The 18,217-nt window shown below is 41.1% G+C and overlaps 1 protein-coding gene across 8 annotated transcripts in view; it reads right to left on the bottom strand.

Moving 5' to 3' along the window:
* Golga3 (golgin A3) overlaps nucleotides 1–18,217 on the bottom strand; it is a 49,254-nt gene that overhangs the window by 26,670 nt on the left and 4,367 nt on the right. For 6 of the 8 annotated variants that reach the window (XM_028856992.2, XM_028856991.2, XM_028856990.2 and 3 more), the window contains 8 exons: nucleotides 17,407–17,720; nucleotides 14,876–15,148; nucleotides 10,537–10,649; nucleotides 8,459–9,105; nucleotides 7,759–7,870; nucleotides 5,080–5,386; nucleotides 1,877–2,079; nucleotides 928–1,065 (listed from right to left, as the gene is read on the bottom strand). In XM_028856992.2, coding sequence (XP_028712825.1) covers nucleotides 928–1,065; nucleotides 1,877–2,079; nucleotides 5,080–5,386; nucleotides 7,759–7,870; nucleotides 8,459–9,105; nucleotides 10,537–10,649; nucleotides 14,876–15,148; nucleotides 17,407–17,542 — 1,929 coding nt within the window. In that variant the 5' untranslated portion in view covers nucleotides 17,543–17,720. The remainder of the gene's footprint in view (nucleotides 1–927; nucleotides 1,066–1,876; nucleotides 2,080–5,079; nucleotides 5,387–7,758; nucleotides 7,871–8,458; nucleotides 9,106–10,536; nucleotides 10,650–14,875; nucleotides 15,149–17,406; nucleotides 17,721–18,217) is intronic. The other 2 variants (XM_028856996.2, XM_028856997.2) reach the window with 2 other exon arrangements.

Raw genomic sequence — 18,217 nt, 5'->3', positions numbered from 1 at the left:
ATAGAGAATGGGATTTGGATCCAAATCAAATATACATTTCCCATCATCATCTAGAGATGGTCTGTAGAGACAGCAGACCATAATGAAAATACCTTTGGGAGAGCAGTGGACACTGGAGGACTGAAAACAAGTTGAGTGCTTGCAAACAAATGAAAACCACTATTATCACTAGGCCTGGAAATACTGTCTGATATACAAATATACTTAATCCCCCTTTCCCCATCTACTCTGTGGCTAGCTCTGTCCCCAAATGGCAACAATGCACTGGTAGGAGCTCAGGTCCAAATTAGGGTTTAAAGAGGCACTACAAGGTCCCAAGACACTCAGGCCAGACAAGAGGTGGAATTCCAAAATGCTGGACAGCTATCACTGCCCATTGCTTAAAGGGATTGTGTGTGTGTGTGTGTGTGTGTGTGTGTGTGTGTGTGTGTGTCTGTGTGTTATATACTTTTGTACATAAACATGTGGGAACACACATTCATGCATGTATATATACAGGCCCAAAGAAGACATTAGGTGTCTGTCTCTTTTTCTCTCCATCATACTACCTTGAAGCAATGTCTCTCACTGAAGTAGTTGTTTGCCATTTTGTCTAGGCTAGCTAGCCAGCAAGCTCACAGGATCCTCATCTCAACCTCCCACAAATACTAGAGTTACAGGCACATGCATCCATGTCTGACTTTCATGTAACTCATGTCCTCATTCTTGCACAGCAAGTGCTCTTACCTACTAGGCCATCTCTGTAGCCCAAAAAGAATTTTTTGAAATATTACATTATTTGAAATAATGTAGAAAAGTATACATATTCACAAGATACATTTATGTTCACTAATAGGTATTTTGATTATGTCTGTGTATGTTTTACACTTGCTAGCAAGACCCACAATCAGATAAAAATTATCACTCCACCATCACCACAGTTCTCACCTCAATGCTCTGGAGCTGAACAGCTATTCGTTCTTTTTCCTTTATGGATCTATGCTGAGTTTCTGTCAGCTGATGGGACAGGGACACATTCTCAAGCTTCAGGTGCTCCAAAAGGCCTGCTTGGGTCATCTGTCCAACCTTCAAAGAAAAATCCAGGAGGTAAAAAGGAACTTAAAATTGTGTAGACCAGCCTATCCTTTGTCACTAAGATGTTCTCTCTTTGTTAACAATGGCTACTGGATGACTTTCTAAATGTCCCGCAATGCAGGGAAAGCTCCTGCCCTTCTCTTCCTCCCCAGGACTTACCACCACAAATCCTCTGCCAGCCTATCTTGAATTGGAGCCATGTTGCTCCTGGAGGGGCGGGGGCACCAAGAAATCAGACCTTCACACCTGAGATCATGCAGTTTGGACATGACCTACACTGGAGTCCCAATTTAAGGTACACCTATAAACTAATAACCGAATTCCATTGGATTACCACTTGTTCCAGAGACAATCAAAGTAGCTAGGACTAAAGTTATGAAGTTATGTGTCACCTAATTTGGCTCACAGTGTCTTCAGGAGAGGAAAGATCAAACTCTGAGAAGGACTACCTGCCAAATTCTCTGTCATACAAGAATACCACAAGAAATATTCAGAGCATAGAGGACAGGATGGGAGAGCCTCAAGCCCAGGAAAGGTCAAAGGAAGATTTACCCTTTGGTTGAAGGGAAGGCATGAGGGGCTCTTGTAGAGGAAGGGTATGGCTATGACGTAATCAGCAGACTCTAAACGAAAACATATCTATGAAATCTAAAACAATGCATTAACACCCTTTCCCCCATTTTGGTAGCTCTGAATGTGTGATCCTCTTGTCTCAGTCTTTAGAGATTTGGATGCCATTACATCTTTGTAATGCAGGGGAAAGCACATACCATATACCTGAAAGGAGTTTCCTACACTATACCTGGATGTGGGCCACCTCTCCCTGCAGCCTGACTCTGGCCTCCTGGGCCAACGCAAGCTGCTGCTGGTACCACTGCCGGGCATGCTGCAGAGATGTAATTTCAGTCTGTGATGCTTGTAGCTTGCTGGTCAGTGTTGTGCGCTCCAGCTGTACTTGGTGGAGCTGACTCTGTAGGGCTGCCATCTGCTGCCGAAGGTCATGCACTGAAAGTAAGCAAGCACAGCCAACTCAGACTAACCTGCACTAACAAAAGCCACAGCTGAGTAGTCATGTGACCTGAAGTTGACGTCTACAGAGAGAAGCCTGCAGTTGATGTTGGTTATGCATAGTGGCCATGTCCTATAGTCACCACAAAAACAGACAGATAGGGGGTTCCTTTGTGTCCCTAGACACAACAGTTCTATTAGATGATGACTATATCTGTTCATTTACCTGTGGTTCTGTTTAAACACACCTTATTTAATATCTCCTGAATTATTTCTCTATTATCTTCTAATTATTCACCCATCTGTCTTTTTTATCTTATTTTATATTTATCTTATCTTTTTTATCTTATATATATACTAATTATCTTAATTATTATGAATGACTATAAAGCTCATGGCTAGCAGCTCTATGTAAGTCAGCTACCATGCCTTAGCAAAGTTTCTGTAATAAACTGTCTTCTCCACAAAATTTGGAGCCATTTTAAACAGCAAAACTCCCTCCAAGAAAGCCCAAAATTGGACATGTGACAGTAAACAGATAAAAAAAAGAACAGTTGTTAACAGTCTGAACTGAGGGTAAGACTGAGGGTAAACAAGATCTGAGTGTCACCCTCTTCTACAGAGTTGGAAGAACACACATCAAGTAACACAAATCTTAATTAACGTGGCCATGTCTGTGAAGAATCATGAAAATCTTATGAGTAAACCTGGAGTTACAAAAAAAGTTAAGCTGGGAAGAAATTTGTTATAGAATCTGCAATTGCCGGGCGGTGGTGGCGCACGCCTTTAATCCCAGCACTCGGGAGGCAGAGGCAGGCGGATCTCTGTGAGTTCGAGGCCAGCCTGGGCTACCAAGTGAGTTCCAGGAAAGGCGCAAAGCTACACAGAGAAACCCTGTCTCGAAAAACCAAAAAAAAAAAGAATCTGCAATGACCAAAAACCAACTATGTATCCCAGAAACTGTCATGTCGCCGTGGTTCTCATCTTTGAATACCCAATGACATCAATTTGCCATAAAGAAACGACACTGGCATCATATGGTTGATTCTGCACTAGTACCCACTGGTCTGCCACATGGTCAACTCAGCATGAGCAGGGTAGGAGGAAAGTAAGACGAGCAGGCAGGAAATCAGCCGCCAGCAACACAAATAAATTACAGTACAAACAAAACCAGACATTAAAAAATTTTAATTATATCCTGAATTTAGGAAACTACTTGTCTTTTGAAGACATTTTCTTGCATTTCTTTATTTTTATATGGTTGCAGGGACTTGCTAAGTTGTCTGGGATGGCCAGAGCTTTTGATTTCTTTGATTAGCCTTCCAAGTAGCTAGGACTAAAGTTATGAAGTTATGTGTCACTAAACCTGGTTTAAATATTTTATATGAGAGAGAGAAAGAGGTAGGTGAAGTTTGCTGCATAGTTTTATGTTAACTGGATATAAGCTAAAGTCATCTAAGAGGAACCTCAATTAAGAAAATACCTCTTCCTAGCAGTGGTGGCACATGCCTTTAATTCCAGCAATCAGGAGGCAGAGGCAGGCAGATCTCTGTGAGTTCGAGGCCAGTCTGGGCTACAGAATGAGTTCCAGGAAAGGCTCCACAAAGCTATACAGAGAAACCCTGTCTCAAAAAGAGAAAAAAAGAAAAAGAAGAAAAGAAAATATCTCCATAAGATCAGGTTATAGGTAAGCCTATAGGGCATTTTCTTAGTGATTGATGTGGGAGGGCCCAGCCCATCAGGGTAGTGCTACTCCTGTGTTGGTGGTCCTGGGTTCTATGAGAAACTGGACTGAGCAAACCATGGGGGCAAGCCAGTAAGTAGTACTCTTCCAAGGCCTCTGTATCAACTCCTGCCTCCAGGTTCTTGCCCTGTCTGAGTTCCTGTCCTGACTTCCTTCAATGATAAACAGTGATGGGGAACCATAAGCCAAATAAACCGTTTCCTCCCCAAGTCATGGTGGCTCATCACAGCAATAGTAACCCTAACTAAGATATCGTGGTTCAAGCTTTTTAGCTTACCACGTGGGAGATGGGAGGCAAAAGGATCCACTGTTCAAGGCCATCCTCAGTTACCAAGCAAGTCCAAGGCCAGCCTAAGCTAATGAGACCTTGTCTCAAAAAGAAGTAAAGAGTAAGATTGTTTAAGAGAGTTTGTGATCCTTTATATGTAGTGCTTCAGTTTCAAAGTAATGAGAACTCAGAAAGGCAACAGTGTTCCACATCTAAATCATACACAGAGATCAGCTACAGATCAGTATAGGAACTTCTGTATTAGGCACACTAAGCAACTCATCACAAGTCCATTCTGCTAGCTCTTGTATAATATTAGAGGACCAGTCTTAATATTACACATCCCAGGGGTTCAGGAGAGAGAACTGTGAATGGTGAGGACTATTTTCGGGAAATAGAATCTCAGCACACAGAGCTCAGTCTAGTCATTTATTCTTCCAAATCTTCTTCGTCCTCCCGTGCCCTGGGAGTTCCAGTATATATACACTTACAAGCAGTAATCCCTTGGCAGTGGAAAACCAGGCTTCCAGGGTCAAACGGAGGGGTGATAAGAATCACAGAGGGGCAATAATTGTTAATTATCATTTGCAGCCCAAAAGGTAAGCCCTGAAAGTTACAGACCAACACACTGAACAAGGGGTCACTAATCAATAATATAGGCATCACTCTTAAATATTTAAGATAACATTTTAAATTAGTAGGAATAAATGTAGAATAAACATACAGCTCAACTACCCCCAAAACACTGGATTTAGGGGGGGAAAAGAGTAGAAAGGATTACTTCTAGTGGTCAAAAGTCCAAAGTCAATTTCTGAGATTAGATTACCTACTTTATGCAAAAGCATAGACTCTTAAGAGTTCAGCCAAAATTCTATTTACTTTAGCAATGTAGAGACTCTGTATTAAATGTTAAGCTAACATAAACCTGAAGATTCATGACACCAGTTACGAGATCCAGACATCACATTTGGGCTGCAAACCGTACCTGTGTTGTCCTTGCTGAGGATGTTTCTCTGCATGTCCTCTACTTTGGCCATCAGTCTCTGATACTGCTCCTCTGCCACTTGCAGGTCATTGTTCGAGGATGCCAGGCTAGCATTTTTAGCTTCTAGCATGTTCTGCAGGTCAGTCATGGCCCGCTCTAGATCCCAGCATGATTGCTTCAAAGTGTCCACTTCAGAACTAAGGGAGTCCTGCTTCTGCTGGCTGCTGTGGCTGTGTTCCACCTGTGCCTGCAGCCTTGTGCTCAGGGCAGCAAGCTGGGCCTGTAGCTCAGCTTTTTCTTGAAGTGCCTGAAAATACCCACAAATGACCATAATGGCATTCATAAAAATAAGTCGCTCTATCCACTGTTTTCACAAGACTGCTGAAACTTATTACATTTACAATTTAGTGGGACAGAGGAAAATGAGTTTTACTAAAAGCACTCTATCCCAAAACCATTCACTTAAACATGACAGTTAGCTTTCCCCCATATCAAACAAATTGGTGGATCCCTAAGAGATAAAAGCAGTCAGATTCTGATTAATGAGGAAAATGGGCTCAAAGTATCTCCAGAAAAATACTGCTACTGTAGAAATTCAAGGGGTAAGCCATAACACAGATACAAGAATGGCACTGAGTAGTTCAACAACAATGCCACGACAGAGCATAGAGAGCAAACAGGACCCAGGAGCTATAAAGAACAGTAATGAGACAAGTAAGGGCTGGGAGTGTTACTCAGTGGTAGAGTGCTTGGTTAGCATGCAATAGGACCAGAATTCAATCCCTAGCACCACAAAAAGGAGTTTGATAATAAAAAATTAAAAGGAAAAATGAAAGACAAAGACCCAGCCACCAACACATTCTACTCATCCCAAGCCTATCTAAGAATATGTAATTTTCACTCAAGAAAATTGTGAAGATAACATTTTCAGCAAACAGAACAAACTCCAAAGAAACTGAAATAAATCAATAAAATTCAATAAGACTTCATTTATTTGCAGTGTTAGGGATTGACCCCAGGGACTTATGTATGCCAGGCAAATGCTCTAACCCTGACCTATACTCCAGGTCAAGAGGACTTTAGAGCCAGTATAACTGGCTTCCACATAAAACTGCCAGAGATCCATGTAGCTCGAGTTTCACGGGACCCACCTCACAAAACATTAGAAAACAAAGCAAGTGAAGAAGCAAGGCAAGGTGCTTAGACCAACCTAAGGACTGAGTACACAGAGGACACAAATGTAGGTGAGGAAACAGTGACATTCCAAGTTAGGAGAGAAAACTGTGTACAACCAAAACTTACTCTTAAAATCTCTGAAATCACCAAGGAAGACTGTTTTATATATAACTAAACTAACTGGCTTCTGCCTACGGAATTTTTAGCATGACACATGTACTTTGCAAAGCAATTTCATCTCACTACACATGGCTTCTCACACTGTAGTATGTGTTCACAGCCTCACGTCAGGCCTTCGCTGTCTCAGTGTGTGTCTATGTTCTCTCTCACAAAACATAAAGCTGAATTCCCCTCAACAGACTCAGTCTAAACTGCTGGCAGAAAGATAAAAATCTAGTTCTCTGCTATTAAGAAACAAACAAGCAAACATATAAAACAAGCCAGGCATGGTGGCAAAGGCCCGTAATCCAAGCCATTGAGAAGTACAGGAATAAAGATAAAGAGCTCAAGGTTATCTTTAGCTCCATAGCAAGTTCAAAGCCAGCTTTGGCCACATGAGAACTAGCTCTAAACAAACAAACAAACAAATATATAAAATTTTGTATAAAACAGTAAAACCTAAAAATTAAGGAATGGAAAATCATTATCATTTTTTAAAAAATTAATTTTATGTATGTGTATGTGTGTATACACATGGGAGAACCCACAAAGGACAGAAGAGGGTATGCTAGATCCCCGAGAGCTGAAGTTATAGGCAGCAGTGAGTCACCTGTAATGGATGCTATGAAACAACCTTGGGTCCTCTGGAAGAACAGTAAGTGCTCTTAACAACTGATCCATTTCTCCAGATCCCACCCACCCCCCCCATAATGAAAATAAGATATAGTAAATTAGTATCAGACAAAGCAGACCCTGGACTAGCAAGACAGCTTAGCAGGTAAAGTCACTTGCTTCCAAGCATGATGCCCTTAGTTTGATTCGCTAAACCAATATGGTAGAAAGAACAAACCAATTCGTGCAAGTTGTCTAATCTCCACATACATGCCACAGCATGTGCACATCCACCCTTACCACATACACAAACACAAATAAATAATTAAATATAATAATCTTTAAGAATTGGAAAAAAACTATTAAAAAGTAAGTGCAGAATTGTAAAAAGTACTAATAGGGTCAAAATGAAACTTTTACTCTATCAGAGAAATGAAAAGCCACCAGGAGAAATTAACTATCACAGAGTCTCAGGTATATTTAGGACATGCTCTTGGCAAATTCTGATAGAGACAAAGGGAAAGAATGAATCATAAATAAACTAACACAACTTTGTATGAGACCAACACACCCTGCAGACAAAATGAGTAATATGGACAACTTGGATATGTTACAACTTGGAGTAATATGGATGAGTTACACTTAAGGGTATCTATAAAATTATGCACAGCAAAGACCTACATATTCTTTTCAAAGATTTGGCTCATTAAGCAACAGTCAAACACCCCTTACCTGACTGGCTTCTAATGACAAAGCCTCCAGTTGTCCTTCAAGTCTCATTTTTTCTTTAAGAACCTGCAACATTTCATCCTGTGTTTCAGCAAGAGAGCTCTCCATGGATACACTAGGGGCCAGAAGTATAAAGTCATAAGATGAGAACAGGATAGCTGTTAATCCTTTATCCTTCCTTATATTGTCCAATTTATACACACCCCTTCTGCTCCTCCCATTTTGTTTTTTGGATCTTTTTATTTTGTCTTTGCTTTTTTAAAAGATAGAGTCCTTCTATTATGTAGGAAATATACAGGTCCTCTAAATACACAGGTCCTCATAGGGACCTGAAACTCCCTATGTAGTATAGACTGACCCTGAACTTATGATTCTCCTGCCTCAGCCTCCTAAGTGCTTGGATCATGAGTATGCACCACAAACACCCAATATACAAGTAAAAAGCCTTAAGCAGTGAACTGAATCTTACTTTCATGCTCTGGAAACAGGAGTTTGTAAACACCTGGGAAGTCTTAAGAGATAGGTCTATGTAAACTGAGAAAATGGATGCTTTTTATACCACCCAAATGGTTTAGATCTAACTCTACTTATAAAGTGGTAGAGCCGTGTGTAGGTGAAAAGCTAATGTGAAGATTGGGCGGTATTAGCAAAAACACATGGCATAGCAGCTGTTCAGAGTCCAGAGTCAAGTCTGCTACCTTACCTGCTGCAGATGCTGTCTCTGCGGTTCTGCACCTCCCCGTTGACTTCCTGGTTCTGATCCTGGTGCTGGGCTGCTGCAGCCTGTAGTACATCTTTAATCGAAGGAAACTGGCCCATAGCCTCAGCAGAAATCTCCTGGCCATCAACCATATAAGCTTCTCCTGGTGTGCTCACATTAACCAGGGCACCACAGGCCCCTCTTGCAGAGAAGCTGCTGTGTGAGGAACTGTCACTTTCATTTCCATCAGCCTCCGACACACTATCCCCAGTCAATGAGGCACTCTCTACACGGTTATCAGTCTCAGATGATGGGCTAAACTCAGATACAACTGACGTGCTGCTTCTACTCTGTTTCAGGGAACCTCCAACAGCATCAGCAGTGGAACCAAGGCCTCCAGAGTTACTTGAATCTTCAGTTCTATAGTCAGCCAGAGACCGAATCTTGCTTGACTTGGAACTCTTTTTCTCCTTAGAATGTGCCAGCAGCCCTAAGCTGCCTACCTTGGGCCCTCGAGGAACACTGGTACGCAGGAAGGAATACTCTTTTGTCACAGCTACAGTACTGGCTCTTGGCAAGTTTTCTGGATTTAACATGAGCTCAGGATCAAGTGTACTAAAAAGTTTCATTTTTGTTGTAGGTTGACTGGACTGAGAAACAAACAAAAGTATAAAAATATGATTAAGATTAGCAAGCAGTATTCTAAAACTGTCATCCAGAAAGCATGCACAGATGAACATTCTGTCTAGCAATGGCAGTCTGCCAGGCCCTTAGAAAGCTGGGTGCAGCAGATCTTCTGATTCTATCTCTTACCACTCAGGTTGCATTGAATGACCAGACTTGACCATCCCTGGGCCTGAAGCAAACCTTTTAATAGCCTTCACTTTAAAACATTTTAAAGCGAGTCACAACAAATCTTGCTCATCAAACTTTCTTAGCAAAACTTTTCTGGCTATTGTCCTGGTCAGCTTCTCAGATATAGAAAAAACAAAAAGTCCTATTGAATTAGATCTACTTTAGTTTTGAAATTATTCAAGAGGTAATGAGCATCTTTATTCATATCTGCTTACATATACCTCAGCAAAGACATATGGTACCCTTTCTTGTGGGGTGAGAAGGATGTTGCCACAGGAGTCTCACAGTCCAGGCTGACCAAGAACTTGTGATCCTCCTGCCTCCATCTTAGTACTAGGATTATAACTGTGCCACAAGACCAAACTATGTGCAACTCTTGCTCCATTTTAAACACTGTTTATTATCATTTTAATTCCCAGCTATTTTTACCATTTTTATTGTTGTTGCAAATGTATCTTTTCCAAATGATCATGGCAGGATAATTACTGATTTTTCCCATTAATACCTAGAATAATAAACAGACAATTCCCTAAAACCAAATTACACCTAATAATGGCTTTCAGTTGATTTTTCAGTCTTCCAAGGCATCAACCCACAAATAACACCAATTCCTCTGTTTGTTAGTATTTCTGTCTTTTACATCATTATACTAGCTAGAAATTCCAAAATGGCTAAGTGATTGATATTTGGTATAAATGAAAAATTCCAGCTATGTATGTCAACATAACTTTCTTTAAAAATTCTTCTTATTTTATGTGTATAAGTGTTTTGCCTACATGCATATCTGTGTACCATGTGTATGCCTGGTGCCCTTGGAGGCTAGAATAGGGTGTCGGATGCCTTGGATCTGGAGTTACTGAGGATTGTGAACCATCATGTGGGTGGTGGGAATCAAACCCAGATCTTCTGGAAGAGCAACAAGTGCTCTTAACCACTGAGCTATCTCTCCAGCCCCAGCATAACTTTCTGTTACAGGAAAATTTCAATCCTGTCATTCTAGCAAATTAATGTAATCCCAGGGCAGGGACATGGGGAGGATGACAACCATCCCAAACGCTGCAGTTCAGCATGTGAACACTAACTGCTAGGAAAGAATATAAAGGAAAAGGGTGAGAGATGGAGAAACTGGACAACTCAGATGTGGACTACACAATCCTGAAGTAAACAAGGACAGTATTTGTAGAACTCAGACTTGCTCAGAACTCATACAGATCCCAGAGACTCACCCTCTCCCGCTGGCGCTTTACTCGGTACTGTATCAGTTGTTCTTCCAGGCGCTTCCGGGCCTGCAGTCGGACCTGCTCCTCCTTTTCCAAGGGCAATGAAGAGGCAGTGGAGCCTGCAAGGGAAGTGACCACTGAGAGGTTGATAGGGAGCAGGCACAGAAAACAGATTGGTTGTTTTAAATTTAATCACCAGTATGTTTTAGCTTGTCAACTACACACAGCCACCTATATTCCAAGACAATTTCCAGAATGAGATAAAACTGAGAACCACAGCTACTTCGTACAGATAAGATCTGCCTTATAAGTGATACAGTACCATGATGGGCCTCTTCTCATAGCAAAAGATAAATTTCCTTATGAGGTTACATTCTCAGATTACCTCAATTGCTGTAGTAACACCATATAAAAATCAAGAGCATATTTAACTATTTATTCAAACACTGTCTATTTAATAAACAAAATGACTGATTAGTTTTGCTGCAGCATGTAGTGCAGAGTGAAGACCTAGAAGGCTCTACCTTTGAGGGCCAAGGGCAGGCTACATTGACTTCGACAAATAAGCTCAAATCCAGAACTCATACTCAAAGATAGTAAGCACAAATGGAAACTTTTAAATCAAAAAATGATTTAAAATATTTAAAACCCAACCTTTTAGGGGGTGAGTAACCTAAAGTTATTGCAGCTGCAAAACCAAGACAGCCACTCTCACCAGGACTGGGGTTGTGGTTTAATCCTAATAACCAGAAGATGTGTCTGTGAAACATCAGCAGAGGACTAAGAGGTCAAAAAAAAGGATAAATGCAATAATTTAACAATCTTTTATATACATCACCCTCTTCAGACATGAATTCTGAAGAAGCAACATTTTTTTAAAGAGATGTTCAAAAAAAGTCTGTAAAACATGGACATCTACCAAATTCATTAGGAACTCACCACTGTGGTTAGCAATCTGTGCACTGACTTTTCACAGAGCTACTGTAGTTCAAGTGGCTTGGCCATATGCATGACAAATTCAAGGGTTCCAGCCATTGCACAGATGCCACAAATCAGCAAACAGACCTGGGTTTAAACACACTAGAGCTCCATGACAAGCTGTATAAGATAGAGCTCTAGGTCTGGATGACAATAAGAACAGATCCATACACTGTCACTAGGTGTGAACTCCCTAGAACTGGGGAGGTATGATCAAATATGTAAGCTCATTTTAAAAATGCATAACTTTATTTATTTGTTTGTTTGTTTATTTATTGGAGAGGTGGGAATGTGCAGTTCCTTGGAAGGTAAGATCAAATATGTAAGCTCACTTTAAAAATGTGTAATTTTGTTTATTTATTGGAGAGGTGGGAATGTGCAAGTTCCAGGGCATGCTTGTGAGGACCAGGAACAACTTGCATGAGTCATTTCTCTTTCCATCATGTGGGTCCTGGGAATTGACCTCAGGTCCTTGGGATTGATGGCAAATGCCTTTACCAGTTGTGCCATCTCATCAGACCCTAAATTTATTATTTTGTGTGTGGGCAAGTATATGTTATGGCATGAGTGAAGAGGCCAGAGGACAACTTTGTAGAGTTGGTCCTCCCCTTCCACCTTTACATGGATTCTGGGGAATCAAACTCAGGTCATTAGGCTTTGCATCTTTATTCACTGAGCTATTGCCTACCTACATCTTAAATGCTGGCACATTTTCAGAAATTTAAAATATACTACAGCAGTGACAAAATGATGCCAGTGAAGAAAAAAGCAAATAACTCCAAACATGATAATGACAATTTAGAAAAGAATGTACCAATGTCCAACAGATAAAAAGATGCTCAAATCCTCCGGTGATTGAAGTAAAACAATGAATCAACCTCACCATCATGCATTAAAAATAATGAAGCACTGGGTATGGTGGTACGTGCCTGTGGCCTCAAACTCCTTGGAAAGCTGGAGTAGAAGGATCACTTGAGTTTAAGAGGATGCTAAAGGCAGGCAGTGGTGCACAACTTTAATCCCAGAATTTAGGAGGCAAAGGCAGGCAGATCTTTGTGAGTTTGAGGCCAGCCTGGTTTATAACAGGACAGAACAGCCAGGGCTACACAGAGAAACCCTGTTTCAAAAAACAAGACAAGGGGGCTGGAGAGATGGCTTGGTGGTTAAGAGCACTGGCTGTCCTTCCAGAGGACCTGGGTTCAATTCCCAGCACCCACATGGCAGTTTACAACTGTCTGTAACTCTACCTTCCAGGGATCTGACATCGACAGACAGACAGACATGCAGGCAAAATATCAATGCACATAAAGGAAATAAATCATTTAAAAAAAAAAAAGACAAAGAAGCAGAGGCTAACCTGGGAACACAGACCTCATCTGGAAAACTAACAAAAGTGGGTCAATTTCAGTGCTTAGGAGCCAGAGGCAGGGGGATCTCTGTGAGTTTGAGGCCAGCCACTTTCATCTTCACAGATACTTCTAGGTCAGCTAGGGCTGCATAGTGAAACTATCTCAAAAACAAAACAACACAATGAAAGAACAAAAGTGGATGCAAGCCTGTAATCCCAGTAGTTAAGAGACCTGAGGCTGGAGAATCACAAACTCTAGGCCAGTCTTGCCTATACAGCAAATTCAAGAATAGCCTGGGATACAAAACAAGACTCTCAGAAAAAACAAAAACAAAAACAAAAATGAAACAAAACAAAAACCCCAAAAACAAACAAACAAAAAAAAAATCACCAACAAAAAAAAATATCCCACCCCACCCTGCAGAATAACAGTAACACACACACATACCAAAAACAAAAAAAAAGAAAAGAAAAAAATGTCTATACATTGCAGTGGGGGGCAAGTGTCTTCACCAGTTACTGGCAATATGACTACGTGGGACAACACTAAACACCTGCTTGATCCACAGAGAAGCAAGTTTAATGGTCCAAGGACACATGTACTAAGATTCTAGCTGTAACTGCCCAAGGATTAGAATGTATCAGGAAAGCCAGGTGGTGACAGTCCATGCAGAGGCAGGTGAATCTCTGAGTTCTGAGGCCAGCCTGGTCTACAGACAAAGTTCCAGGAGAGCCAAGGCCACATAGAAAAACTTGTTACCAAAAAGGGGGGGGGGCACGGAGGGGAGTGAAAAGTAAAAGAAATGAAACAGGGAACAGCCAACACAAGCTGCCCTGGGTAATGGGGAACCATTTTCACAAGATAAAACCACGTTTTAATCGTGTAAAATTATTTAAACAGCCGGGCGGTGGTGGCACACGCCTTTAGTCCCAGCACTCGGGAGGCAGAGGCAGGCGGATCTCTGTGAGTTCAAGGCCAGCCTAGTCTACCAAGTGAGTTCCAGGAAAGGCGCAAAACTGCACAGAGAAACCCTGTCTCGAAAAAACCAAAAAAAAAAAAAAAACCAAAAAAAAAAAAAAAAAAAAAAAAAAAAAAAATTAAACAATAGAATCCTACTTTAAAATTACCTTTTAAAAGGTTTTATTTTGCCGGGCGGTGGTGGCGCACGCCTTTAGTCCCAGCACTCGGGAGGCAGAGCCAGGCGGATCTCTGTGAGTTCGAGGCCAGCCTGGGCTACCAAGTGAGTTCCAGGAAAGGCGCAAAACTACACAGAGAAACCCTGTCTCGAAAAACCAAAAAAAAAAAAAAAAGGTTTTATTTTTAATTTTGTATATGTGTTTGTGTGTGTGTGATTTTTGAGTGCAGATAACCACCAGTGTGAGAAGAGGGCATCAGATCCCCTGGGGCTGGGATTACTAAACTACCTGATGTGAGTGCTGGGAACCAAATCTGGGTCCTTTGCAACAGCAATAAATGCTCTTAATTGCTGAGCAATCTCTCGAGCCCCTAAAATTCCTTTTGTTTTATTTGACTATAGGGGCCTTGCTAAGTTGTTCAGGTTGGCCTCAATTTTCAATCCCCCTGCCTTAGCCCTTCACAAGTAGCTAATTACAGGCATATAAACTTCACTTTTAAAGACAATGATGAAAAGTCTGGCTATGTTTATATAAGCATGCAAAGGATCTTGTGAAAATCTGGTTTTCCAACTTAAGACTAAACCCCTGCCTGTTTGCTGGCCACCCATGAAGAATGACATGTGAGGTGTCTTTGTCAAGGAGTCTGATACCGGTGCTAGTACTGGATGGAAGAAAGTTAAGAAAGTTCCAACATCCAGATGTACTTATACTCTTTAAAGGGAAGCTTCGTCATTAAGATGCATCCCTCTGCCTCCCCCATTGAGTACTAAGATCCGACAGGACAAGTGAGGCCTGCTTACACAGGAGCAGCCAGGCACTGACTCCAAGTAGAAGATGCTGATAGCAAGGGGTGGGAAGAGTCCAGAGGGAATGGATGCTTACACAGTTGCGTTTCTTGCATGGGAAGACTGAGTCTGAGAGACTGCAAAGCTTCTTTTCTAACACTGCCCTCAGCACTAGTTCCCTGAGACTTCCTTAGGTTGTCATGGAAACCATCCACACCTGCAGAGGCATCAGGTCCCACTGGGCTTGCTGTGGGATCAAGAGACAACGGAGGGTCTGGGAACTGCCCGTTCTGACAGAGGGCCTCCTGGCTGGATCTATCTGGGCTTCCTCCTTCCCTAAAAACTCTGTTGTTTACCTCAACACTGGCATCTGGAAAGAGAGAGAAAGCATGTTAGACAGTATCTGAAAAAGTTTAAGTCATTTCCAGACACACAGCTTTATGTAAATCCCATGAGCATAGCATCTCCATATTTTATAAGTTGTTTTCTCTGACTCTCAGGAAACAGGTCCCATACCTGTCTTAGGGCAGGGAGACTTGGGCAAAGTCTCAAGTTGTCACCTGTAAGTTAGCCTCACCCTCCACACTATGACTATGGTATTTAATTCATGTTTCCTCCCCACTTAAATAAAAAAAAATTAAAAAAAACAAAAACAAAAAAAACTTTGAAAGTCTATTTTTTTAAAGTGTGTGTGTGTGTGTGTGTGTGTGTGTGTGTGTGTGAGAGAGAGAGAGAGAGGGGGGGGGCATAGGCTTAAAATAAAGCTGAAAAAATTTTAAACATGTACAGATGACAGTAGGACTAATCAGAGTCCACGCTCACATTTTCAAGGTCTGATTTCAAAGTAAATTGAGAATATGTTCTCCAAAGAGGCAGATAATCAAATCAGAGTGATTCTGCAAAGGTGAACAGAAGCCAAACTTCGTTTTGGCTTGATGAGTAAGGGTTAGGTATTATAAAAACTCTATTTACAAGCCAGGTGTGGCTGTTCAGGCCTATAATCCCAGCATTTAGGAGGTACAAGCAGGAAGGTCAAGAGTTCATGGTCATCCTGAACTATATAGCAGGTTTGAGGACAACCTGGGCTCCAAGAGACTGTATCTCAAAATCACTAAAAATTTTAAAACCTAAGTTTACCCACAAGGACTCTGCTCATGGTCCAAATTCAGCCTCACTCACTGCCATTACTATACAAAGAACTAAAATATAGTTCTTCCTCAAAAGATAAAGGCTTCTCAAAATTAAGTCAAATTTAGACTTTCTTCTCCCTTCCCCTGGTAGGTAAACAATGTATCAATAAGGAGGTAGGTAGTGTCCATCCTAAGGAATTCTCAGGCTCAATGACCCAAGATCTCACAGGCACTAATATCAATGGGTACCAAGATATACCCCAAGGGCATGTAGGAAATTACCACCCCCTTTTATTTTTGCTCAAGCCAAGTAAAAACAGGACTGTTATTTACAAATAAAAGTTCTTGCTATTCACTGACATGCCTCCTTGAAAAAGAAAGCCACAAATAGGAAGTAGAGCACAGAAATCCTCAATGCCCAAGACATATTTGCTGTAGGACACAAAATGACCCTACACTGTCAGCTTTACTAAAGGGTACAGGGATTCTGGTTCCACACTGTCACCCTTTATTAAAGGCTGCAGGGAATTCTGCATTTCAGATACAAGTTACAAGTGACTAATACCACTTTCTGATATGTAGGTTGCTAAACAAAATGAGTTTTGAGAAACATATTATACCTTAAACAAAATCTAAAAGCAATAAGATCCAGTATGTATGTTTCCAAATACAAGCTTAAATATATATATATTCATGATTAGTAGATATAAATGGCTACATCCACTTACTGGATGTTCATAGGCAGAAGGGATTGAATCAGGGCTTCACACATGTCAGAGAAGCATTCTACCACTGAACTACATTCCAGCTCTTTTGGTACATTACATACATCACTCCTTTTAAACCTCACAACTACCCTATACATAGGTTCCATGAATCTTCCCGACTGGTAGATTTGGTTCCATGAATCTTCCTGAGTGGTAGAAGTGGTTACACACATCACTTAACATTCACAACTACCCTCTGCATAGGCACCATCAATCTTCCTGAGTGGTAGGTCTAAGACGAGGTTCCATGCAAGAATCCATTGTCTCGGGCATGAATACCAGTGCCTGCCTCACCCACTGCATGTTAACTTCTTGAACATCATTTTATAAGACCTATAGTGCAATTTCTGTTATTAGAGAACCAGTGCATAGTAATCTATCTTTTAAAAGTGCATATTGCATTGCTAGTTCCTGACTGCATGGAGTATGGGAGTCAACTGAGTTACTACTGATGCACACACAACCCAGCAGCTAACAGAGAAACATGATTCAGGAATCCTAGACCACTAATCAGTTCCAGTTATTGAAACTTTGGCACCCAGTCAACCAGAAAGTTAGAATTTCAAGCACTAACAATAATTCATGCTTGATCTAAAGTTACTGCCAAATGAAGATATTTGTAAGATAACTAAAACACTGAGAGAATGAAAAGTTTATGTTCCCCTCCAAAACAGCAGCTGACCACATCTTGAAAATGAAATGCTAGGGTATAGAATGACCTGTTGACTTACATTGAGCTCTGTTTGGTTGGTCAGACGGTAGTGTCAGTGAGCCCAATGTCTCCAGTGAGGCTTCAGGGCAAGAAGAAATATCACTGCTGGACTTGTCTTCCCAAACAGCATCCTGTTTAGCTGATGCACCATCCATGGTCAAGGCAGCCCAGACTAAAAAGACTCTGAGGAGCTAGAAGTGACTCTGGATTAGGTTTGGTTTCTGCCATCAGCAACAGCACAGAGCTTCTAAGAAGGATCCTACTCTGTTTTCCATTTTCAGGGCTTAATGTCTCACAAATGGCTTGAAGTCAAACCAAGTAATACCATGATTCCTGATAAGAGGAAGGAAAAGAAAATCCATTATGAAACAAAATTTGTTAGATTTCAAGTAACAGTTACAAGGCTCCCAATTTGTATAGAAAACAAACACAGATTTCCACACCACGAACAATCCTTGAGCACCCACAATATCCTAGGTTTTGAGGGTAAAATATCAAACCAGCCACACCTTAGCCTTTTCCTAAGAACTGAGTATCTCTCCTGGTACCAGTTATAGGAAGTTCTACCAGGAATGATTTTCCAAGGTTTTTAAAAAGAGCTTGTAGTCTGTTGTAGTTGAACATGTGCTAAGAAACTGAACTTTAAATTTTATTTAAGTTTAATCCGAATTTAAATAACCATTTGTGGCCAGCAGCTTATAAATTAGACAGACCTAGCAGCTCATAAAACACCTGGAATGGCCATGCCCAAGGCCAAAGCTCCTACTAGGCAATTCTACCCCTGTAAGCTATGCAACTCAGATCTAAAGGAGTGAAAATTAAAGAATCAG

The sequence above is a fragment of the Peromyscus leucopus genome, chromosome 23, assembly GCF_004664715.2.
Source record: "Peromyscus leucopus breed LL Stock chromosome 23, UCI_PerLeu_2.1, whole genome shotgun sequence".
NCBI classification, from domain to species: domain Eukaryota; kingdom Metazoa; phylum Chordata; class Mammalia; order Rodentia; family Cricetidae; genus Peromyscus; species Peromyscus leucopus.
The sequence above is the reverse complement of the archived record's forward strand: the minus strand, read 5'-3'. Positions and strand labels throughout refer to the sequence as shown.